This window comes from Solea solea, chromosome 11 (genome assembly GCF_958295425.1).
Source record: "Solea solea chromosome 11, fSolSol10.1, whole genome shotgun sequence".
Taxonomy (NCBI): Eukaryota; Metazoa; Chordata; class Actinopteri; order Pleuronectiformes; family Soleidae; genus Solea; species Solea solea.
In genome coordinates, this window is record NC_081144.1 from 2,734,775 (window position 1) to 2,761,162 (window position 26,388).

Sequence of the window (26,388 nt, forward strand, 5' to 3'; positions counted from 1 at the left end):
AAAAAAAAAAAAAACAGCTGGCGCAGTCATCACACAGCACTACTATGCTAATGTGAATCACAAGTCCCCAAGGCCTGTCAAAGATGAACGACGTGGCGGCGCTTCCTGCCCTCGAAACTGTCCTCAGAAACATCAGTGATGGTGTTAATCTGTGGCAGGGCTTCACCTCTCATCTGACCTGCAGCTCCTGCAGCATCTGACGCACAGAGTGACAAATAATGGCACAAAAAGCATAATGGAATGTCAATAAAGCAGATGTGGCAGGGAATTGTATTAATTAGAGTAGAGATAAGATTCACCTTAAAGGCCCAGTGTGTCACTTTTAGCAGAAAATGTCCCTTACTTTGATCTACACTACAACAAAAGAATGAATTTGTCACGTAACCATGGAGATGTATTGTTTTCTGACATGATATTAAATAAACAAGTCCACACCCAGCACAGAAAACTCCAAACTCAGAAGATTCTGTTTAACACAATGGGACAGGAGCACAAGGAAAGACAGGAAAGTTACAGACAAGCTGTCAAGCAGCTGCACACTGAGAGTCTAAGACTAAGTCTTTGTTCAGACTTAATTCATGTCGGCTGACCTGTTCTCAAGTGTACGGCTCCAAATGCATCAGTTTACACATGTCTTTTCAATCACCACTCGTAATCGGATCTCATTTCTTTGTCCACAGAGACCGAATTATGCTGTTTCGAGCCGATCTGACAGAAGGGTCCACTGGGTCTACTTCTTTGGCAGTTCAAATCAAAGCACTTCCGGAGTCAAATACAGACAAAAAAAACACTGAGTGTATGTTTAAGACCACAAGAAAAGTGAATGGAACAGCTCATGCCAGTATATCCAAAATCTTTATAAAACTTTCAAAACTAAAACTGAAGCTGGGCTTCTGTTTTCAAATTAAATCCTGCTTTTCCCATCAGGAGTGGAAATATTTGATCACTGCAGCTTTTCTGCCACTAATGGACTACGCTGACTTGCTTTTCATGAACACAACTGATCAATACCACAGAAAGCTGGATACTGTCAATCACTGGTTGAAGAAATCGCATTCATCAGTGTATTTTTGCAGAAGGTCGTCATGCTGGATGACTTTCATATAGAAATGCTCCCCTCGTATCTCTGTGAACTCTTGGTCCGTAAATAAACACACTATGCTCTCCTCTGATGTTAATCCCCAGAGTGAAAACAGAGCTTGGGAAAAAAAACTTGTCGTCCTGGAACGACTTTCAAAGGGACTTGAAAATATCTGAACTGATCACCCCTCAGTGAATTTAAATCACTTTTAAAGGACAGAGAAGAGCGTTCTCCTGGTGGATGTCGCGGCTCTAATTAAGTTTTAACTAGTGACCTGTTTGCTTGTGTTGTGGTGTTTTCTGGTTGTTTTCTGCATTGTGTGTGTGTTTTATGATGCAACGTGTCCAGGTCTCTCTCTAAAAGAGATTTTATTCTCAATGAGACTGTTCTTACCTGGTTAAATAAAAGATATATATACGCCTTAATGCATATTACAGTTGGTCACCAATGAAAACAGACATAATGGATGCATTGAGTTACTTGGCAGAGGAATTAGCTCAAGTTTTCCCTTTTGCAGCTCATAAAACTCTCCATCACAGAAACATCAGACGCCTGAAGTTTTCTTTGCAAATAAATGACGTGAGTGGTCTTCACTTCAGCTGACAGTCTACTTTGTGTCACACTTTAATTAGTGGCTAATTGCTGAGTTCAAACAGAACTCATTAACTAATTTAATCGTATAAAGTCCATCCAGAATCACACCACCAAAAACGATAAACTCAAGAAGCTGCTTGATCTCAGCGTGACGAACCATTACAGACTCTTCATTTATTATCATATCATTTACTAACATGTTTTCTCAAGTGAAAAAAACAAACATCTGACCCTACTAAAAAACATAACTCATGACAAGTTGGAATTTGTCCATAATCTATAATTTATGACTATTTTTTTTACCATCATTCTCGTCTCATCTTCTCCTTATATCTGAGAATTTATAGTTGGTGGTTGTATTTCAAAATGGTGTATCTACCAGCAGGTCAAAGGTCAGGCAGACATGTGTTTTATAATTTATAAGCGGTGGAAAAAAAAAATGAAGACCACCACCACAAAACAATTATTCCACATATCACCTCAGATTAACAGCAGTGCATTATTTATCCTTTTAACTGTGAAGGCTCTCAGCTCTAACGCTTAATAATGTCGGACACTCCAGAAGCATCGAGCAAAATGTCTGTCCCGTCGTTGGAAAGACATTAGCTGTGCCTCAGGGGCAATGATTCTATGAGCATTCCAGTAAAATACAGTGCATTTGTTTAATTCTCTCTTCTGGCTGAAACTCAAACTTAAGTGGAGGATGCAGAGAACATTGTCCTTAAGGAAAGGAAGAGGGAAACAGACAAACAGACTTTCTGAAATCATAGATAGGAAAACCATCTGTTAACCTTCAGCTCAGCTAAATGCTTTCAGTCTCGAGTCTGCACTTTGTTTTGTTTGTTTGTTTCAGAGAATGTGACAAAAGCAGAAAGTCTTCCTTCAACGAGGGTTGTTAATCAGAAATGGCCGGGACATTAAACCGCTCTCCTGCTAATTACAAAACATGAACATCCAGCGTTAGAAACCCAAATGAAGACATGAAAGGTACAACACTCTACAGGGCTGATGTTATTAATAAATAAATCCATTTTCATGGTCACATTAATGACAATGTGTCCTGAAGATGTTTTTTTTTTTTCGCAGCCAAGACGCCCTGTCGTCAGTGACAGCCAGGAATGCATGCATGACAACCCTGAATGGTATGGTGACGCATGACGAGTCAGCTAACGGAGTAAATAATCAACAGATTAACTGATAACCTAAAACAGTTCTTAGGTGCAGCCCTGTGGCCCATTCCTGTGGGAGAGACTCAAAACTACTGGATTTTTCTTTCCAATTACCCCAAAAACTAAAATTATCCAGGATCCCAGACACACACTCAGTGCGTTTTGAAAGAAATGTTTATTTTGTTAGTCCGAGGATAACCTAGAAGCTTTCAAAACAAATGTTAACATGTTTGTCCAACTGAAATACACCCAGATAATGTGACCAGGGGTCAAATAAATACTGCAGATATTGGTTCAGTCGGAGTCTGACTCAAGTTGACCTGGGGCTCTGCACATCCATCACAGTTTTCCCACCCTACGGCTCATGTTTATTAACTAACTAACTAAGGTTCCTATAAAGATCTCAACCCATCCAACAGACAACCACTAAATATGACCCATAGGTACGGTTTTAGCGCTACTACCAATAGGGGGCGCCTATTTAAAAAACGTACCTATGGCTTATGTTACGTTTTGTTGGAGGACAGACTCAAAGTTCTGAAAGTATCCAAGAAAACAGCAAGTTGGGATGATTCCATTCTTGTTGTACTGGTTTCATAGTTTATGTGAAAAAAAGGAGACACATTTTCTTATATGTATATAAATATGAATATTTACTGAAACCCAGTCTTGTATAAAGTACCTTAAAGGGATACTTGAGTAAAAAGTACCTAAAAGTATCTTACCAGAAAACGACTTTTTAATAATATTACTTTATTAAAAGTCTTAAAGTATATGACATTTACTGTACTTAAGTCAGTCAGTCATCATCTACCACTTTATCCTCTGCCAGAGGGTCGCGGGGGGTGCTGTGCCAAACTCAGCTACATCGGGCGATAGGCGGGGTACACCCTGGACAGTTGGCCAGTCCATCGCAGGGCCACACACAGATAGAGACAAACAACCATTCACTCTCACACTCACTCCTATGGTCAATTTGGAGTGTCCAATTTACCTATCCCAACATACCTATTTACTTGTTCCAACCGGGGCTCGAACCCGGGTCTTCTCGCTGCAAGGCGAGAGTGCTAACCACTACGCCACCGTGTGGCCCTACTGTACTTAAGTATCAAAAGTAATTTTCTGATATCAAATGTACTTAAGTTTTAGAAGTAAATATAATAATAAGTGAGGATGGAGCCATGTTAGCTCAGTGGTCGGGTGAGTTGTCTTTCATTTGGAAGGCTGTAGGGTACATTCCTGGCTCTGCTATGTGTGTCCTTGAGCAAAACACTCAAGCACATGTTGCAGCATGTGAATGGGTGAATGGCAAAACTGTAGTGTAAAGCAGCTCATCAAGATTAGAAAAGCGTGATATAAATACAGACCATTACCAACTCTTCTTCTGATTTTTATAGTAGTTCCTATAGTTCGAGGAAATGTAGTGGAGTAAAAGTAAAAGTTGCTAGAAATATAAATAACTAAGTAAAGTACAGATTTGTGAATTTTGCACTTAAGGACAGTAGTACAAATACTTTGTTACATTACAACACTTCTGAAGCCTAAACTTCAGTTATATTTTTAACTTTTTCCAGGAACTACCATTTATAGATATAGATTACTGACAATGTTTTTAAATTATAAAAAGCAACTTCATTTATGTCATATACATTCTATCACGTGTACTAAATATTATCACAATAATTAATCCTTGCCTTTTTCAATAATGTCCTCTTTTCATTGTATTTCACTTTCTTACTTTTTTTTAATGTATTTAATGCGTCATTTTTAATACAACGTGTCTTCAGTGAGTCAGTCCTCCCGCGGATAAAAAAAAAAGTTCCGTTCCACGGCACAGTTTTACCCCGGAAAGAAATAAGCGTCGGACCCGGATGCCCAAAGCGGAACAGCGAGTGTTTATGTTTAAGTCATAAGTAGAAACGTGTTTATGTGAGTGTGTTTCTCGGGCTTTGAGGACATTTGTCTTTTTCCAACGACAGTTCACTGTAATTACGTTTCCTCAGAAGCGGTCATGTTGGCTTCGCTGTAGTTTTTCTCTCTTTTTTTGAGATGTTTGCCAAACCGTTCCGTGTCAAATCCAACACCGCGATCAAAGGATCCGACAGGTGACACAGTCACACTCACAAACACACAACTACTCACGTTTACTCACAACCACCCACAATCATCTCCCATGCGTATTTATTGATAGTCATTTTACTGCAAACGCATTGTAAGACCACATCTGACATCACCTGCTCTTGTTTGTATCGCTGGTGCTCAGATTTAAGCAGCTGTGTTTTGATTTGTCAAAGGTTTCTTGTGAAACTCTTCCTTTAAAAAGAAACATGTACATTTCCACAGAGTCACTGTATCACCTTTTGTTTATTGATGTCTGTCACAAACAAGCTTCAACAACACAACTATAGCTTATGTTTGATTTGTACACTTAAATAAAAGCTGAGAAGATGCCTTATTTGAACATGATTTTATCATTTTCATCATAACATTTTAAGGCCATGTTGCCTCAACCCTGCGTTTCCAACAATTTCGCTTCATTGTTGATGATTTGATTAAACATGGCAGTTATAGTATGTATGTGTAGTATCATCCACTTATGTTACGCAGCCTCGATGACTGAGCTTTGTTAACTTAATTATTGTCCACTGAGACAAATATTTCATTGGTGCTCAGAGTGAAGATCACATTTGTTTTAGAAGAAATATTGCACTCATAGCATCATTGTGACATTACCCTCTAACTGAGACCTTTTTTCTTTGTTTCTGTCTTTAGGAGAAAGCTCAAAGCAGATATATCGGCTGCTTTTCCTTCACTCTCTGCCGATGAGCTGTCAGAGCTTATCCCCAACAAAGAGGAATTAACAGTAGTGAAAATTTATGCACATAAAGGTGATGCCGTGACACTTTATGTTCTTCACAAAAATCCACAGTTCTTTGAACTGGAGAAACACGTTTATCCAACAGGTACTAAGCTGGCTATTTATTATCACTCAGTTGAGTTGCTACAATGTTTTGAAATCATGTGAGTAACTTCTTTAAACTGTTGTATTTTTTAGTCTATGCACTTTGGCGTTATCCTGCTCTCCTGCCAACATTCAAGACATGGCTTCCTGTGCTTCAGAAGATGATTGGAGGGGCAGGTAATGCTCTTTTACAAATGATCAAGAAATGAGAATGTGTTCAAGTTACTTCAGGTTTTTTTAAGGTGTGGTTGTATGAGGTACTGACACATAGTCAGCATTTAGCAGTGAACGCCTTTGGTGTACTACCAGTCTGAAGACGAAATGAAAAACTGATTTTAGCCACTTAACAAAAAGCCTGTATGTATATATATATATATATATATATATATATATATATATATATGTATTAGACAGCCTTTTCCATTCAGAAATAAAGGTTTTGAACTGTTCATACTCCCACACAAAAGTCCATAGAGATGGGATCTGCTGGTCTACTGCTGCCTCATTTGGTGAATTTGTTTTATAGAGGTAAATTCAAACAGGATTTCAACCACGAAATAACACATTTGAACTTACTGATGTGGACAGCAGTGGATCAACTACTCACATTTTACATCACAGCAAACTACTCCTGTTTGCTGTGATGTAAAATTGTTGTTTGTCTCTTTGGACTTTGTTGCAGGGAAGTGAGCAGTTTACAAAGTGACACATTTTGTTTTTGCGTTATAAAAGTCTAAAGGCGAGCTAAAGTGACGAAAATATTCGTAATATATCATAGACTTGTAATAGGAGGTGTAGATAGTATTAGGTGAGCCTTTTGTCGAGTGGCTAAAATCTGTTTCTTGTGTCCCACCTAGCAGCCATGTTATCACTGAGAGAGAGCCCCCATGTCTCAGGCTGGCTTCCGGTGCTGGGGGCTGAGGCATATGACAAGATGGCAGCCTTTGTAAAGCAAGGCCCTTGCCAAATGTAAACATTATGTAACATTTTTTTCTTTTAAAGCATGTTCACACTCAATCAAACAGTTATACATATATATATATATATATATATATATATATATATATATATGTATATGTGTATATATGTATATATATATTTCTGCTATTAAAACTTCCTATGTGTTGCACACTAGATCTTAACTGTAACATACACTGTTTCCCCACAGATCTCATGCTGCCAGGTGTCGTGGTGCCTTCAAGTGGTGTCCCAGATGTCAAACGGGGCGACTGCTGTGCTGTCGCATTAGTGAATAATAGGTAAGCTAATATTTAAAGACATAAAGAAGGAAATACTTGTAGTGTGTGCCTCGCTGATGTACTAAGTGTGTGACACTGTTGTCCTGGTTGATTGTAGAGCTCCTGTTGCAGTTGGCACAGCTGCGGTGTCCAGGGCAGAGATGCACAGCTCGGGCATGAAAGGAAAAGGAGTGTGTGTTCTCCACACATACATGGATAATCTCTGGTGAGAAGCTTCCATTCCCATATTAGTTTGACGTTTTGTGAAATGCACTTATTTGATTTCTTAGTGGAAGTTTGATGAGAACATGAAACATTCTTATGCCTGTGTATTAAATATGAAGCTACAGGCAGTGGCCAATTAGCTCACCTCTGCTTTTATACAGAAAACAGGCTAAACCACCCATTTCCCTTCTTCCAGTCTTCCACTATTTTAACTAAGGATAATATGCTAGTTACTTTAGCAATATTTTTTAGCAGACATAAGTTGTTGCTGACATTGTTCACATCAAATACGTATTTATCAGTATTCACACTAAATACAGCAAACAATGTAATAACATTACCAACCAGAGTTGGCTGATACAAGCCTATAATTATATCGCAGAATTTCAAAAATAAGACATTTGTTTTTAAATTGATCCATGTACAGGTGTCAATGAAAACAACAAACATACTGTAAATATAAATAAAAAATAAATATTAAATAATCTGCACGTTTGGGCAGCTGTAAATAAATCACTAAAATAAAAACTGAGTGTATGAGCTATTGTGGTATGGCAAATACAAACAAAATATGAAAGGGTGCAGCCCTGTTATCAACAGTAGATCTGCATCAAAGCATTAGAGTAGTTAATTAGAATAATTAATCAACATGTTTTCAACTAGTTGACATATAAAGTAAACTGTTTCACTGATCTCATGATGGCTCCATGATTTACATAGATTTCCTGTTCTTTGGTTCAGGTTTTGTACAGTGACCACTCCTCATCTGCCTTCTTTGATAATGGTGTCTGTAAAAAAAAAAAAAAGCAATAAACTACATTTCAATGTGTTTTCAGTCACTTAAGACAACAGTATAGCTTGTATAACCTCCCATGTGCTGCTGAGACTTTCGTAATAATAGACACCCCTCATTTTTCTGTTCACATGATTTCCCCCAGGACATTCGGATTGGAATCTTGTGAGTTTCTTGAATAACAGAAGAATGTATTGTCCCTTAAAACAGAAAAACACACTACACAATCACCACAACCCTTTAACCATTGGAAGTCATGCTTTGAACAAACTAAACTAAGCTATTCCTCCCAGGCCGACATTGCGTCCATGCATGTGTCATGAGTTTAACATGTACATAATCTGAAACACTAACTCCTATTGTCTTCAGCTCAAGGCCACAGACTGACTGACCATGTGACGGAAAGAAACAGACTGTCTGTTGTGGTTATCTGCCAGCAATCTCAGAAACAGACAGGGAACGACTGTGATAGTACCTGTGTGACCTGTGCTCACACCAAATGAAAGCAATTCAATTTAAAGCTCAAATAGACACTCTGGCTTGAACTTGTCATTATGCTTAATCTAATTGCATACTCTAATGATAATAAACAAGGACGCCATTGTCAGTTGTATTGATCCTCAATGAACCTTTAATGGATCAAACATGTAATACTTAAGTGCCAGTAGTTGTCACACATGAGCACACATGTCACACCGAAACAAACATGATTGTGACAGCTACCGCCAGTAAGCTGTCATACCTAATCGAGCAGGACACCAATGAAAACGTTGACAGGGTTAAACAGTGCAGCTCTACATTGCACTGAACTTTGCCTGTGTTTATATCTCATTTTAGGGCTTTTGGAGACAAGTCCGGTCCACCGTCTTTACCCGAAGTAGACAGTGAAGGACAAGGGGTGAATGAAGAAGACTATGAGGAGGAGGAGGAGGAGGAGGAGGTGGAAGAGACGGAGGAGAACTGTGTGGAGGACGAACAGAACTCTGGTGAAACAGCCACAGATCAGCTCTGCTCTGGTGCTGGAGAGCTGAGCTTGGCTGAGCAGGAGGAAGAGAACGGTGAAAGGGGCAATGAGGAAATCCAGGAGGACCAGGAGGACCAGAAATCACCACAAGGTACCAGATTTGGTTCCACCTTCCATTATCTTTCTCAAAACGTGATTTTTGAAAGAAAATATTTCAACTTGTAGCTTTGTCTTCAGAGGTACCTGCCACCCCACTTTAAATATAAAGTTTTATGAATCCTATCCCAGATTCAAATCAAAACGTCATGCATTCACTTGGAATGGGTTTCAGGGAAGAGTTGAAGGCTCTGACAGTGTGTGACAGGTTTGTTTAGTTAATTGAACTGAGGCGAAAGATTGTGTTGATAGGATCTTGTCTGATGAAGGATTTGACCCAGATCATCCCCTGATTTCACAGAGATAATGGACGCCCTCCTGGTGCAGTGTTTTCTGCATGCTCTAAAAAGCAAGGTGAAGAAGTCAGACCTGCCGTTGCTGACCAGCACATTTCTCCGCATCCACATGTTCTCATGCTGGTAAAGTACAGACACGCACATTCGCACAAACCCACACTTTTTTATATATATACAGTATATAAATATACAGTCAAATGCATGCTAACAGTGAACAGGTTCTCTGGCTTCCTCCTGCAGTCCATAAACATGCAATATGGGGATTAGGTTAACTGGCCACTCTAAATTGACTGTGAGTGTGAGAGTGGATGTTGTTTGTCTCTATATGTGTCCCTGTGATGGACTGGCGAACTGTCCAGGGGGTGACCCCGCCTATCACCCTATGTCAGCTGAGATTGGCACAGCATCCCCGCACAGATAAAGTGGTACAAAATGGATGGATAGATTATAAAAATGAGAATAAATGCTCTTCTCTCATCAGGTGAATATGTCAACATCACAAAAGTATTTGAGGCTTTGTGTGTTCAGAGTTGATCTTCTTACCTTGGCTGTAATGTCTCTTTATTTGGTCATTCTCCTCTGACCTCTGTTAATGCCAATGGATGTCAGGTGACCAACCACTTTAAATATAGTCTGAACACAGACTTTGATAAGCCCATCTAAACCAACCAATCAGAGGCAGAGTCATGCTGGCGATGCTTTCGCCGTCCTTGGAAAAAGTTGGATTGCAGCTAAACATGACGTCAGTGATGTGCAAATATTTCAACTGCCACCTCCGCTTCACAGTATATGTGGTTGAGCTTGGGCTGGGAAAAACAACTTATTTAATTATCTGACATTTTATCACAATAATCAAATCAGTTGGTAATAGATATTGACTGATCTTAATCTTCATGTTGGGGCATTCTTCCCAGAGTTTTTTTCCCCAACCACTCTTTTTAATTGTGCACTTGAACAACCCAATTCTGACTGGATTGGACGCTCTTCAGCCACTAGGTCATTTGAGTTTGAGGGCCCCTGCGATAAACCCTCGAGATGGTTGTGTGTGAAAATCTCAGTGACTTAAATCACCTTTGTTCTCTTTTCTGATGATTGAACTTCAGGTCTTCTCTATGTTTACATGCATAAATGCATTTACTTGTTGCTATGTGATTGGCTGTTTAACAGGTGTACCTAACAAAGTGGCAGGTTAATGTATTTCACAATATATATATATATATATATATATATATATATATAACCATTTGGGCAAAGATTTTATGTCAACTCTGTAAGCAAACACTGGGAACAACACACTGTTTACATCCTAAAAGTTGTTTTAACCCAACAGTAAACATCAGGCACATAGTAATCTGAGGAGATTACAGTGTTGTCCTTTTCAATGAATGTCAACATCCAGCGGTTCAGTAGTCTTCTTTAATCTTGGACAGACTTCAAATTGTCTCCAATTACGTTCTGTGGTTACGTTGTTTTGGCATCGTCGTCTCATTCATCATCTCCGTCTTCACTGTTGTTCATGGAATCAACAACTGCGTCGGGAGTCATGTCCACCTCATGCGTCACTGTGGCCTTTCCTCTGTATCCCAACCTGATGTGTTGTTTCACACTAAGCAAAGTGCGTGAAATGCTTATTATGTTTGGCACCTAAACACATACACAGATGTGCCCGAACTCTCTCTCTGTCACACACACACACATGCTAGTTTTGTATTCTTTGTGTGGACACTCATCGACATAATGCATGCCCTAAATGCCTACCCTAACCTTAACCTAAACCTTATTCAAACCCTAACCCTAAAACCAGTACTCAATCCTCAGAAGGTCCGTTGAAGTTGTGTGGACCAGCCAAAATGTCCTCACAAAGATAGGTTTGTTTGACAATATTGTTCCACACATCTTATTTAAGACATGTGTACACACACACACACACACACACACACACAGAGAGAGAGTCTGCTCCACAGTAAATTACTTCATATTGATGCAGTTTTTTTTTTTGCTGCTGTTGTTGTTATTGTTTTTATTATGTTGTTTTGTTGAGCCCGTTACTGTCTATAATGTTGTCATTGTGGTATATAATTCTTATTCTCTTGTCTTTGTTGTCTCTCATTCTCTCTCTCTCTCTCTCTACCCTCTGTCTTCCCCTCCCTTCCTCTCTCTCTCTCAATCAATCAAACAAATATCAATCAAGTCACTTAAGCTGTATTTATATAACACATTTTCAAGTAAAGCAAATACAATACAAAGTGACTGATATATCATTTGTAAAACCATGTACAGTAACTTTAATTACAGTATTGAGGCATCCCCAAATTGATTCATGTTTACATTCATTCATATTCAGACAAAAAGTGTCATGAAGGAATTCAATTTAGTACTGAAAATATTTTTGCTTGTTTTTCAGTCCAAGTGGCAAACAACTTGATATCAAGAAATCCAGCTATAAAAAGGTACATTACATTTCCACAATATGTCATACACACACACACACACATAATAAATCAACTAAAACGCCCTCACTAAGCAGGTGTTCCCTGTTTTTTTTTGTTTTTTTACAACAGCTGTCCAAGTTTCTTCAGTCCATGCAGCAGCAGCACAACCTCATAAGAGTGAAAGAGCTGACCAAGGGCGTGGAGAGCATAGTGGAGGTGGACTGGAAAAATCCAGAGTCAGTTAGGCCATGCCGACACAACTTAAAGAAATACTGTACGTTGACATTTCAATTCACAACCTCTCACATTTACATTAACAAGGCCTCTTCTTTGCCTCTAGGCTGCGTTTCTTCAGTGTTCCGGAGGAGGTGGATGGTGAAGTGGCTGAGGCGCCGCATGGAGGTGAAGGAGAAACTCTATATCGTCCTCCTGAAATTACAACACTGCACTCTGTGACCGCTCGGCTGGAACCTCTCTTTCTGGATGAAAACAAGAGGTGTGTTTGTGTCTTTCTTCCTTGCTTTCTGTGAGGGGGGTCCCGGGGAGGTTCACTCAAATGGCAATGAGCCTGATGGGGTGCTTGGCCAGGTCAGTTTTAATCATGTATCAATATCTCAACTTAAAACACTTAACAATGCCTTTAAATTTAGTTTCATTATAAAAAAAAGAATATTTAAAGCTCCTCTATTAGCTTGTGGTACCTGGTTAAATGTCCCACGTTTGAGTGTTTATTCTGCTCCCCCCTCCCAACAGGAAAGGAACAATCTTACAGCCTGCTGAAGTGAGAAGGATTGTCACAGAGTATGTGAAGAAGAACGAACTGGTGAATGAAAATAATAAAAAGTAAGTTGATCTGTTTCGGGGCTCGTGGTGGGCAGATGTGGAAGTTTGGTAGAGCTTGTGGGGACAAAATGTTCAATTTTGACATGCGTAATCAAACTCTGTGTGTGTGTTTGTGTCAGCTGACATCCAAGAAAGACCTATGTCATTTCCAAGTCGTACACTGAATTTATTAAGTTAGTTTGGATCTAAATATAAAAACATTCTTTGAATCAAAGCAACGAGAAAAGGTCAGTGTTAGCAGAAACTGAACAAATACAGAGCTGACCACCGGTCATGTGATGTTGTGATGTTGATGTTCTAACTGGCTACTTGGGAAAACAATTAAATAATTATTTATTACTGACGTATTCAGAAAATAAACAGACTGGCATGTTAATTCCTCCCTACTTGAGGAACAAATATCTTTCTTTGTCTGAAGCTGAATGCCTTTGTTATCTGCGTTTTTAATCTTTAGCAAGACTTGGGGATCTTTTTTTTAGTGCTCTACTTTTGTCCTATCAATCATCCAGAACCAGGAAAAGCTTCCTTCCTCCTCTTTTTTTTATTTTATTCAATTTCCTTTTAGCTTATCAAAATGTGTCCATCATGTGATATAAATTGATGGGCCTGGGATCGTGTTCTTTTGTCGAGTGCCATCCGTCAACTGAATGCTGTGTATTTATTTATTTGTTTTGCTTATTTTTTTCTGACAGTTATGTGACCATTAACCCAACTCTATGTGACTGTTTGCTGGAGAAGTCGGAGTACCAGGAGGTGGAGTTTCTCAAGTGGGATGACCTCTTTAGCAGGTTAATGTCTCTTTTTTTCTTTCTCTCATTACTTACTACACTATTAAACAAAAATACTGCTGTGACTTATAACATCCAGTGTGACTTATAACAACAAATGGTTCCAGCCCTTGATGGTATGCAAGGGCTGGAACCATTTGTTCATACCATCAACCATCATCATTTTTACCAACCTGGACGTAGCAGGGAAACTGCGGTCAATAGGATGACAAACCCTTTTTCACAACGCTCTCCTTCAACTTCTTCATTTGTGTCGTACGCTTACACTTCAAAAGGCTACAAGGCTACAAAAACCAGACCATGTTCTAATTTTTAAACACTAATGCAGACATATTTATGGACAGTATGATCAATTTCTGTCAAAAGAACCTTCCTAAATGCTACACACTGGACCTTTATTATAAGTAGGAGTTGTTGTTTTTTGACTGTGTAACTGGGGACCACACTAGCCAGCAAACTTGGCTTATATTCATTGTCTAGTAACTATGATGTATTGCTTGCAGCTCTTGGTTTTACTCACCTAGAGCTCCCTCTGTGTGAGGTGTGTCCATGCTGAGCCGGTGGCAGCATGGACACACCTCACACAGAGGTAAGCCTTTCATCTAAAGTAACAACCATTACCAAAGTCAAGTGTAATGTAAAACAGACCGGGCTGACGGTAACAATACCAAAACACACTCACACACACACTGGCAGTGTGGCCACTGCTCCATCTGTGGCTCATTTCACACTTTATCCTTATTTTCACAGGACTTTGGGAAGAATGCAGGAATGCTATCAACTTGTGATTCCTGGACAAAGACCCATTATCAAGAAGGGCCACATTGAGCCCATAGACATCTCTGTGGCCTCTCGAGGCTCCAATAAGAAGGTGACATTTTACACTCTCTCTCTTTTCACTCCCAGCAGTAGTTTACGCTTCACTGTCACAGCTGCTACAACTATCCTATGCAATCTGCAGCACATATTTTAGCACATTAGCATATGGAAATCTGCTATTTAGCACCAGACGCTAAGGATCCTCCCATACTACTTAGTTTTTGTTTAAAATGCATAATTTCCGCTCCAGATACGCCTGTCATCCACACTGCTATGCGTTTTAGGTCGTTTTCACACCTAATAGTCTGGATTCAATTGGGGGGGTTGTAACATTCAGACAGTCTGAGTTTGCTTTCACGCTGAACCTTCTGAATGACATATTCCCCATCTCACCTGATGCTGAGCTGCATCAATAATTACTGAAGGAGAACACAAGACAAAGAATGAACAAGAAATCTCTGCACTGTACCCACAGTGCCCTGCGTTGTAGTCCGTTTACTGCATTTGGTTCACTTGAAGCTTTATCCAAAAACGTCAGAAGATTTTGACTTTGCTTGGTGCTTGCTCGCATTTTAGAGAAGTTTCTCTCCAGCCCCCTAATCAAATTACTGGAAAATGTCCAAGTGAACCCATGTGAGAATGCATCTGAAAAATCTCAGCGAGTAGGTGAGTGTCCTGCAGCACACCTCACAGTACATTACAGAAATATTCCTGTTGTTATGAAGACATGTGACTTACACAATCGCCTGCTGCGTCTGAAAAACTTCATCAGACTTTATTCACTAACATACAATAACAAAGTACAGTATGTTCGTCAACAACACTGTTTTCCATGAAAACACCAGACTTTAGTGATACTTTAGTGATGTCATTCTGAATGGCTCTTTCCCATTTCTGTCCATGCACATGTCCAATAACTTTACTGGTTTTCTGGTTTGCGCTTAATATACTGCAGCTCTAGGAGATCACAGAACACACAGTAAAAGGAGCTTGACAGCTATGTTTGGACCTGGCTCAAACTAAATACTGCAGAGAGAGAAGAAAGTGTTATGAGAAGGAAAACACGCTTTATGGCTTCACAACCACAAAGCCCAAGAGGCACCTTAATCAGAGTTTGCTCAATGGACGTAACCGAACCTAAATTTATGCCATTAGATCTGAAGCCACACTAAGTCAACTTCTAAAGACAGTGATGGTCTATCAGTATCTGCATTGTGTGCATCTCACTAAAATGGGACATTTGCTAGATTGATTGCAGATGTGGACGTAGTCAAAGTTACTTTAGAATCCGACTTTTTTGAAGCATTTACTGTGTTTGCTGTCTCTTTTCACTACAAAGTGCACATGGAAGTATTAAGTCATAAAATAACATCACATGTAATCACAGATGAAAGCTCCATTGCGTAACTGCTATCACCCTCCCCACCGCTGTGGACTTCTGCCATTTTCATCGATAGTCCAAATGTACACAGCCGTAACCCTTTACTAGCACTTTTTTCCTCTGCGAGATGTAATAGAAAATGTTTTACTCTGAGTGCAGAGCAGGAATGTCTCCAAACACAGGGAAAAAACTCTCAGTCTACTATACTGAGAGAGAGAGTCACACAGGGTGTCACCCTGATCGAGTTGCGTGGAGCTAATAGGCTCAATCAGCAATGTGTTGAAAATACTAGATATTTTCTTATATTCAAACATTAAAGGAAACTTGTTAAATTGAACTACTGGCTCCACTGTTATCAGTGGAGCCAGTAGTGAAACAATTAAAATTTCATTTGCAGGCCACAAACTGTTCTGTTTCTCCGCCCACCGCTATTTACCCAATAATATAGATTTTTATGACTTTGGCACCCGCGTTGCAAGAAGACTTAGTCAAACATAGCAAGCTGCGGCAGTGGAGATGCAGTGAAAGTGGAGAGGAAGTTTAAGACTCGTACTCTGGTGTGGATAATTGTCTCCTGGACAGAGAAGCAAAACAGAAAGCTTCAGCCTAAGGTTAGATAACTCTCTCTCTTGCTCTCTCCCTCTTTCTGATGTACTGTTTTGGATGGATATTTAATATATATAATGTTTTTACAGCCAGTCATTGTTGCCTTGTCGTCTCCTCTCATCATGTGATAATTCTTCACTGCTGTTGCACTTTCACTTTGAATCTCCATCTGTTGCTGACACGCAAAATTTAACTGTTTGCACATATTTTACATTTATCCCCTTAAAAGGGTCATGTGCAGCTATTTAAAGCACCTCATGTATGACAAAATGACACCATAAAAACGTCACTGTTCTTTTACAGTCCTGATAAAAGTCAACATTATCAGAGTTTTCTTGTCAGATGTTCTTTTTGGCTGTGAAGGGTTTTTTCTTCTCTGTGGTTTCTTTCTGATTGAGTGAAATTGCATTGGATATGGTAATGTTTCTTTTTGCCAGATCTTGCCAGGACATCTCGACTGAATTTGATTTGGTTCAGTATGGTACGGTTTGGAATGGTATAAACCTGGATCAGGCTTGTGTTTCGACTAAGAACAGTACCTTTTATTTTGGTCAGCGGGGAGTGACGTCGTACCGGTGCGACATCAACAAACAACATTGTCAAACGCAACACAACAGACAACAAAGGAGGACATCCAGCAGCTCTTTTGGCCCAATCAGCTGACTTTCGTGGGTGGAGCCGGTCTAGATCCACCCTGGCTTTACCCTACCATTTTATTCTGTTACCCCAAGGAAAAGGTGCCAAATAATGCAATGGTTGGGGGTTAATTTGGTACGATTCCTAATGGAAACGCCCAAAACAATCCGTACTGTACCAAACCAAACTGTTTCACTCACATTTTTGTTTGATTAGTTCTTTCATTGACACTCATGTCATAATCTGTGGATTCCTTGTTGAATTGTACAGCAATTTGTTTTCTTAAGGTTTATTTATTGTTCCAGCTGTAATTGCTTTAATATGTTCTTTCTAGGTGACTATAATAAAGAACCTGGAAGTGTATCAGCTGGATCCAGCAGCTGTGGCTACTGCTCTACAGCGCAGAGTCCAGGCCAGCTCTGTATTACAACCTATCCCTGGGACTAAGGATAAAGTTATGGTCCAGATCCAAGGCAACCAGATTCACCAAGTTGGCTGCCTGCTCTTAGGTTTGGAATAAAATACTAAACACTCTTTTTCTCTCTGTCTCTGTCTCCGTCTCTATCTCTGTCTCTCTGTAGCTCGCTCTCTGTTTCAGTTTCTCTCAATTTACTTTTTTCAACTGATTAATTTTGTTTTCATCTTTTATTTCTATTTCAGATCATTATCAAATTCCTCGCAAGTTCATCCAAGGACTAGACAAAGCTGTAAAAGGTGGCAAGAAAAAGTAGCATCTCTACCTTCTTATACCAGATGTTTAATCTCTTTAAAGGTCCAGTGTGTAACATTTAGTTTGGTTTTCATAGCCTTAACACAGCATTTGAACTTATCAAAAGGGTCTTGATTTTTGGAGTCTGCCACCAAGAGCTATCGTGTTTCTACAGCAGCCAGAATGGACAAACCACACAGCATGTTTTGAAGGAGGAGCTTACTTAGTATGGTTTGTGAAGGCCATCTCGTAGTTCCCCGACACACTTGGTAAGAGACTGCTGTAATCTGCAGTCTCACCATTAGATGTCACTAATTCTTACACACCGGACATTTGAAGCTGTTTCCGTGAAATTGCAACAAAACCAATTTGTTGGTCGTTCATCTAATAAAGTTGCATTTCTGTCACTTTCTGAAAGTTAATTGTCTTGATTTGAGTAAAGCTATGAAAATAGTCATTAAAATTGGACGTGTGGAAGTCTAGAGAAGCTAACTATAGCAGGCTACTTTTTAACAAAATGCAACCAATACATCCCTCCCCCTCCTGTCAATCTTCTTGTCAAAGCTCTGCCCCCAGAACACTGGAAGTTATTGCCGGTAATGGTGTGAATGAAAAGTGTGAATTTTCTTGGTAATAACATCCACTCTGATCCTTTCATAAGTGGTCAGGGATAATTACAGGCCTGAACGCACTCAATGCACCCTGACTGATCTGATCATAAAACCACATTTGTACACATGGTCACGTTATTTCTCATACGTGAACACAATTAGTCCTCGGGATGCATCAGATAACGTGAGTATTTTGACATCCACCATGCTATTATCACTGATCGGCACATGATTTTACACATGAAGTCTTTTCATTATAAACAATAAAGTGTTTCAGAAACACATGACATACCCGTGCTTTAAATCACGCCAGCATTGTTTCACGGTCAGCTTCCAAAGTTTCTGAACATCTCACACTTATGTTTAAACGGATCGGACATTTGTGTCATTTAGGGTTGTATTAGAGCCTTAAAATGAGTGAAATGTAGTTTGAAACACTACACTAGCATTTGTATGTGTACAGTCAATAGGCAACTTTGGGAAGATGATGATGTCATCTCTCTCAACGCTGTTGCTCTTGCTTTCGTTGTCACAGTCTTTATTGATGCAATTTTAACTCGTGTTTGGAGTTTGTACCCAGTGCACATATACTTCTGTATTTCTGTGGCAGCATTACAGCGCCACATACAGGCCTGGCATATGTACTACAGCGTTTAGAGTCGTTTTTGGGGGTGGCTTTGTGTGTATGAAGACATTTATTGAGACAATGCTGTGTTTACACAAAGTCCATACATGTCTTTAAGTGCGTTCATATCAGTCAAGTCAGTGAACTATTGATATTAATAATGATAACGATTAATAATTGGAAAAGAAAATAGTTAAAACAAGATAATGTAATCCCTATAACATTTAAATTAGAACTGTACGTGCTGGGCGTGAATAAAGTGGAGAAAATGACATCAGTCTTTTGCCAAACACTTGTTTTTTCAGCTGTGAAACACATCAGAGGATTATTCTCACTCTGACTAACGTGGTTGGTAACTCCAATTATTTTAAAACTGCATATTTTGTCATGGCCAGAATCCTGTTCAAATCATTGCAAACATCCATGTACAGTGATGCTGGATGTGGTTCAGTTGTTGTGTATGATTTAGAGAAAACATTTTTTCAGGGCATCCAAGTCCTTTCCTAGTCTGCAAGTAGTAGACAGAGTTGTGGAATGAGTATTTTCCCATGTTTACAACAGGAAGCTGAGCAGCAGCACTGAAACAGGTGAGAGGCACGGCCAAGTGTGGCAGGAGTGTGTAATTCGGTTGTAAGGTCAAAGGAAGTTTTCTATTTTGCTGATGTAAATGTTCAGTGTTAAATTAAGTCCAGTGAAATTGTTCTAGGTCGACAACCTGACCAGCAGGGATGTTTTGTTTAGGCAGGAAGTTTCTAAAACTGCAGTGTTTCCCTTTTCCATCGTAAAAACACTTTCACATTCCCCTGTGGTAAATTCTTCCATGCGCTCTCACACACAGACTTCAATCCCTTTCTTTTTCTTTTTTTTTGAAGTTTTGACAGGTTTTTGCTTTGTTTGAGTGGAGCAGCAATTACACAGCCTCAGCTATGTTGAGGTCAGGTCTTTCTGGTGAGTCATGTGCTCGTATTCCATCTGCTAACTTGTAAGGTCTTTTTCATGTGAGGATGTTACTGTGGTGGTGGTGATGGTGGTGTGGCAGATGGATTTTATGTCTGTCTGTTTCTCCTCAAGAAAAAGGACAGGGGCTTGGGGGTGAAATATGTCCACAATTTTCTAATAATCATTTTTTTTGTCTGAACTGTATCTTCCTCAGCTGTTTGTTGACATACAAATATGGTCGTCTGAGTTGCACAGAAAACATTTTGATTAAGAATTCCTCCTGCTTCATTCAATCATGTTTTTGTGTGCTGACAATTTACTGTAAAGTCTTTTTATTAACTCCCTTTGGTGTTCATTTAAGAAAATTGTGAGCGGAAAATTGATAATCCGCTGTGGCCCTAAAGGGAGAGTCCCGAAAGAAGATAAATGGAAAATGTAGATTTGTTGAAATATTAGAAAGTGTGGAGAACTGGTTCCTTGAAATACACACAAGGGACTGTTTGTACTTTGGTGTTGACCTGATGTCTTCATTATAGACAGTATTCGAACATTTTGGCATAAAATTATTATTAATTTAGTGACTACAATCTTTTCATGGCTGTATGGACACAGAAATCTGTTGTTGTAGTAGTTGTCATGTACAGTGTGCATATTTGGAGCAAATCTGATTTGTATTGGATCAGAATTGAATGACGATGTTATAACTGGTTATTCAGTGTCATGGTGATGGTAACGCGTTATTCTCTATCTAAACCAGGGAAGACGATAGTTTTGGTATGTGCAGCGGAGCTCAATACAAAACACTACAACACCGACTGCAAGGAAACGTATCTTAACAACGTCTTGCTACGAACACCTCTTTATGACGGAGACCAAACAGTATTCACTCACGGTACAAAGTTCTCTGCTGCTTCTTTATATTTAAACCTTTTTACATAATAGGAAGTCAACTAAATGTAAATGTCACATTTTGTAGTAAAAATCTTGGAAGCTTTTCTGTTTGTTTTCACTGGCTCTGGAAATGGCAGTGGCAGGAAATGAACTCTGAAATATGAACACACGTCGCACCTACAGGATTGTTGTAAAACATGGTCATAAAGAATATTAAATGTGCAAACTTGCTCACGGACAAATGTGGGTAATTGTGTTAGCAGCACTAACAGATGGATGAAGGGTCAATCAGGCAGATTTCTTTTTCTTTTTTCTTTTAATTCTATTGCACCTCGAAGCCTCCCAGTGACTATTCTATTATGTTTGGGTATTACCTGGGAGTAGGAACTGTGGTGCATGTGCAAAGTAGGTCAGGTCCAGTTTCAGTCCAACTCTGGTTCGAATTAACGTTTAGATGCAGTGATCGTTGGACGACTCCCAGCCACATTATCTGTGGCGTGTTCTGGGTCTGACTTTGAGGAATTAGATTTAATACAGATTTTTATCAGACTAACATGATGTCAGTAGGTATTTTTAAGACTGGCAAACACAAAATACAGATTGGCGACACGGACCATATAACTGTTGTTCAGTAAACAGTATATAAGTTTTAATTTGTGTATCATTTGTCGTTATGAAACTCACATTTTGTCAGACTTTTTGCGGCGTGGCTTTCTTCACCCTTGTCTCGCCAGAGGCGTGAACCCGACTGCTGTGGGAGATCAGACGCAGAGTCAGCCCGTTAAGAGTGAGGATGATGAGGAAGGGGAAAGTGTAGGCTTGCAAGGTCTGGAGCCAAACCAAAGTGTGAATGAAGTGAGATGAAGCCTCGAGGTTGTAAAGACACCTGGTGTGGTTGTTCACATAGACTGAGGTGTTTGACCAGTAGTGAGGAATAGCAAAAGGAAGACGGCTGCGATCGTCAGATTTTAGTCTTAATTTCCCAGGTGTGAATGGCAACAGAACGCTCAGTCGTAAACACGACCACCAGCCATGTGGAGGCGTTGTGGGCGCCCTAGTTCAAGACGTCTCTCAGGCTACACCAAGGCTCAGAAAACTCAAGAACGACGATGAAGATCAGAACCAGGTTGTCAGCCACAGAAATAGCCATCAGATAGAAGCTGCTGGACACGGAGAGCATGCAGTTCCTCTTCCATATGATCATGAAGGCGATGGTGTTGGCTGAGGAAAGGATCTGTGTCAGTTGAGGCATCTTATGTCTCACACCTTCAATATTTCTAAAAGTGTAAAATGATTTGAATCATACTTACAGGGGAGGCCCACCGCTGCTAGGACAGGGTAGTAAAGGAGTTGCAGTGTCATATCCTCATAGTGTATGTGCACCACAGACAGGGGCGTACACTGCAGGGTCATAGATGTCTCTGAGTTAAATGTGCACATAATGCTTTAAGGTGGGATGGCCACTCGCGCCTCACCTCATCTCATCAAACAAACCAGTGACAGAGTGATTTGTTTCTGTTCACATAGTTAAGACAGAAACAAGTTTATTGTTCATTTGTGTAAGGGATTTAAATCAACACTAGTGCCGACACTGCTACAGACATCTTTTTTCCCCGGGCACAAGGGAATTTAACTGAAATAATCAAATGGTTTGTTTGCCGAGTTAGGGGTCACTGACAGGCACCTTCTGAAAATGCATGGCAGATGTGTGGATGGTGTTTGTGATCAAGGTGCTGGAGGGTTGTGCTCCCGACAGCCTGGGAGCTGCCTGGGAGCAGCCTGGGAGCTGCCTGGGAGCTGCTGAGCTGACTGAAGTTGCTCACCAAATGATTCATCTGGTGATGATCAGGTTCTCAGCCTCAGTTTGACCTATTTCTCCGGCCCGAGTGTCAAAAGATGCTCTGTTAGTTCTGACTGCATTTGAAAAAGCTCTCATCTAGCAATGGATGCGGACTGCAAGGGCTCCATGTGCTAAAAGATGCTACATGCATACCGGGTCATGCTTACCACGTTCCATGTCCTAAGAGGGTCATTTTGCATTTCCTCACATGCATGCATAAAACAACTGGGTCCATGTCAGTCTAATCTTCCCCACATGCTGACTCCATCTCACATTCCATTCCACTATTCCAGCGATTTCTCACCAGGAAGTCAGCCTCCTTGTGTTTCCATGTATTCTTTGCACCACCAACTGGACTGGGAAGTGTTGTTTTTAACCCTGGTCCTGTCACTCTCCATGTCGGGAGCTTTATTTTGAAGTAAATCCCAAGAGACATCTTTAGTTGGATGTTTTGACCTTCTGCTTGCCACTGCTTTGCAGCTTGTTACTTCTTGTGTCTGTTGTTGCGTTCGAGTAGAACTCTTGAACTCCTGAGGCCTGGGTCCCGCTTTCTTTTATTCAGTGCAGACAAAGAGCCACTGCTAATTTACGCATGCACGCACATGGCCGTGTCCTTTCATACTAAACAGGAGTCTACATCAGGTCTAGCATTCCACGCTTGCATACTCACTCTCTCATTGCGTGCTACTAGGGGAAATTTATGGCCACAAGTCCACCCTCGTTATCCTTTGAGCACTGAGTTGGTACATGTGTGGGTACTGGCGGACTTTCTCATATTATGAAAGAATCGTATTCTCGCGGTTGTCAATTCGTATTCATGTTTAATAAATTAAAACCGAGTATGTGCCCATCTTTTTGACAGTTATCTTACCCCATATCTTATCCCTGGCAACGTCATGCATAGTATCTCCTCAGCTCGTTTGGAACCTTGTCAGAGCAGGTACTAAAAAAAATGTACCTGGTACCAAGTAACCATCACCAGTGGGAACGCAACATGGCCGTGGCGAGGCGAGTCAGTGGAAACATGCCTTAAGTATGACATAAACTTCATTAAGTATTCAAATAGACTTGTTCCAACTCCATTTGAACACAACAGAGAGTTTGGCGTTTCCTGTGATACTCAGATGCAACTGCCAGGCCGGCTACCAAAACAGAAGCTTGATAAACAACACACAGAAAAGGAGTATGATGTAACTCTCTGCTCAAGACATGCACACTCTACTACAGTGTGTCTCCTGATATCATGTGAGGGAATAATGTTGCATGTTGCACCTTTAACTTACTGCACAGTCCCAAACACAGCAAAGAACACTGTCAGTCCATAAACCATGGAAAAGCGAACAAAAAAGAGCCATAAACTGCACAGTTGTGTCACTTTTTTTTGTCTCTGTGTCGTTCTTTTGTGTCTCTGCCAGGTCTTTGTAGATGTGTTGTTTTGTCTTTACGGGTGTTTTGTAACCATTTGCATATCTCTGAAGATAGTTCACATATCTCTGTGGTTCTCTTCTGTCTATTCCTTTAAAATGAAAGCACTATGCCATTGTTTGAGTTGGATGTTTTTCACAGCAGAGGTATGCGTCTGACTGATCTGAGGAAAAATAGAAACATATGAAGAGAAAGAAATACATCTACAGATGTGTGCTGGTTGCTGTGTGAGATTTGACATCTGCTGTTGCTGTGGAAACCAAGTTTCTATTATGTATTCTGTGGGGAGGTATATGGCTCGTTTCATGCCTCCCGCTGCTGCTTGGAGGGTCATGTAAGATTTCATGCATACCGACTTCTTCCCAGGCTTTTTACAGCGATCTTGCTCTGCAAGGTCACCGTGCAGCAGGGGTCCTTGCTCTTCACAGACGCTGTGAGAGCAACACGGCACTTAAGTGTGACTGTGATTACAACATTGGTGCAGAGCTTGCATAAGACTATAGGCCAGTCATTTGGAGAGAAGTTTGTAAACATTTGTGAAATCCTGAATTTGGCAATGGCTGAACCGTCAATGTGTGGTGTTGGTATTTACGATGTCATTTTGTTTTTTGGCAGATAATCTTTCACATTATCATTCCTCAATTACATGGGTCTGCAGACATTTTTGTCAACTATAAAAGCAATATAAAAATATAACTATCCTATTGATTACAGGCATATTTCACCGTTGGAAGATGAAAGATGAACTGGGTCATCTATGTAGCAGAAATGTGAAATAATATTTGAAGCAAGTGCCTTCTTGGCCAAGGAAGCCAGAAAAATTACATTTTGGCCGACACTGTGTTTACATTCTGGGAGTGAAGTCTCGTCCCCCTATGGGTGAGTCTAAAAAGTGCGGAAGTGGCGTTGTAGTTTCAAACCTTGAACTGAGGTTTGATCGTCATTTGACAAAATTGGAAAAGGAAAAACAGATTTTTTTACAACTCAGTGGAAAAAAATACTACTGCTATTCAAGCAATACAAAGCCACATGCAAATCGGGGAATTATTCCTTTCACCATTTTTCCCCCTGGGCAAAAAACCAACCAACCATGTTTTGATTTGAAACTCTGTGACTGTTGCATGTCTGACACGAGATTATGATATTATGTCCCCCCCCCCCCCCACTTGCGGCAACTTCAATTTCATCCCACTGATTGCATAAACAGTGTGTGTCGATGCTTCCTGTGCTTATGTCAGGATCACTGAGGATCTGCACCGCCAGTGCAATTTAGAGCTGGAGACCAAAGTGATTTAGATGTAGTTACAGAAAATATTAATCTGGTTCATCTGGGGTTTGATGAAATTGGTTAAAAATAAACAACAACTTGTGAACCAGTATTCTTTTTATATAATGATATACAGACCATTATTCCCACCATATTAAATCAGTGAGCAGAACAGTGAAAATCTCACGGGGCAGAGGAAAAAAAAGACTAAAAACAGCATTACATCCGGAACTGACCAAGAGTATATTTTATATCATCAACAGATGAAAGATGATTAGCCAGGGATGGAGCCGAGGCTGAGTCTGTGTCACCCTCTGTTGGTCACCATTCAGCACAGCAGCAACAAATCACAGAGGAGAGGGGCTGCACTTACAATTTACGAGGCAGATTTCAGGAGGCCTGCCTTAAAGTGCCACTCCAATCCATAACATTCCCAAAAGGTGTTGGACCTGTGATAGAGAGGTCACAGCCTGAGGTCACAGCAGAAGGGTCACACCAGAGGCCAGACTTTACGATGCTGCCTGTTAAGAACACTTTACAGAGACGTCGCACCAGGTGGAGGAGGTAACTCATATCCTTCTGTTACCTGTTAAAGTATCTCAATACCAAAAATACTAAAATACCCGATGTCAGTGTTGTGTTATATATTATTCTAGGTCTTTAATGTGTTTCAAATCTAACGAATGTCAGTGAAGAAAGACGGCACATGACAAGAACAGTTCCTAAACTGAAAATGGTTTGGTTTGTGTTATAATGCACAGTTGGAAGAACACTTAAATATAAAATGGTCTGTCAACTGTTTTCGAATGTCAAATTTGCACTAATAATAATAATAATAATGAATTTTATTTGTAATGCACTTTATGTTGAACAAACAATCTCAAAGTGCTACATAAAAAATTAAAAAAAATTAAAATAATTGGAGAGAGAACGTCTCCAATTAAACTAAAAAAGCTTTCTTAAAAAGGTGCACTGCACGAATAACTTTAACAAATAACTAATACAGTTAGCTTCCATTTAGCTTCCTCGCTGCTTTACTGACTTCAAAGCTCAGTATTGCACATGTTCAGGTGTAAAAGTGACAAGTTTACAGGTGAT

At 40.0% G+C, this 26,388-nt stretch overlaps 1 protein-coding gene across 2 annotated transcripts; it reads left to right on the forward strand.

The window, feature by feature from the left end:
* Nucleotides 1-4,676: 4,676 nt before the first annotated feature.
* Nucleotides 4,677-18,099, forward strand: eif2d (eukaryotic translation initiation factor 2D). Of its 2 annotated transcripts, XM_058643989.1 has the most exons (15): nucleotides 4,679-4,949; nucleotides 5,617-5,807; nucleotides 5,900-5,983; nucleotides 6,975-7,065; nucleotides 7,163-7,270; nucleotides 8,900-9,177; nucleotides 9,484-9,601; nucleotides 11,883-11,928; nucleotides 12,040-12,146; nucleotides 12,251-12,406; nucleotides 12,664-12,753; nucleotides 13,446-13,541; nucleotides 14,292-14,412; nucleotides 17,318-17,492; nucleotides 17,644-18,099. In XM_058643989.1, exons 1-15 carry the CDS (start codon nucleotides 4,894-4,896, stop codon nucleotides 17,712-17,714), a joined length of 1,788 nt encoding a protein of 595 aa, XP_058499972.1. In that variant the 5' UTR covers nucleotides 4,679-4,893; the 3' UTR covers nucleotides 17,715-18,099. The 2 variants fall into 2 exon arrangements, with proteins under 2 accessions (XP_058499973.1, XP_058499972.1); XM_058643990.1 differs by lacking the exons at nucleotides 17,318-17,492; nucleotides 17,644-18,099 and adding an exon at nucleotides 14,937-15,177 and having other exon boundaries at nucleotides 4,677-4,949.
* Nucleotides 18,100-26,388: the final 8,289 nt, after the last annotated feature.

Bases quoted from the DNA above. Each gene is read 5' to 3' on its own strand.
- eif2d (XM_058643989.1), top strand. From the start codon at position 4,894: ATGTTTGCCAAACCGTTCCGTGTCAAATCCAACACCGCGATCAAAGGA. The intron at 4,950-5,616 runs GTGACACAGTCA...TTCTGTCTTTAG, and splicing joins GCGATCAAAGGATCCGACAG to GAGAAAGCTCAAAGCAGATA. The intron at 7,271-8,899 runs GTGAGAAGCTTC...ATCTCATTTTAG, and splicing joins ACATACATGGATAATCTCTG to GGCTTTTGGAGACAAGTCCG.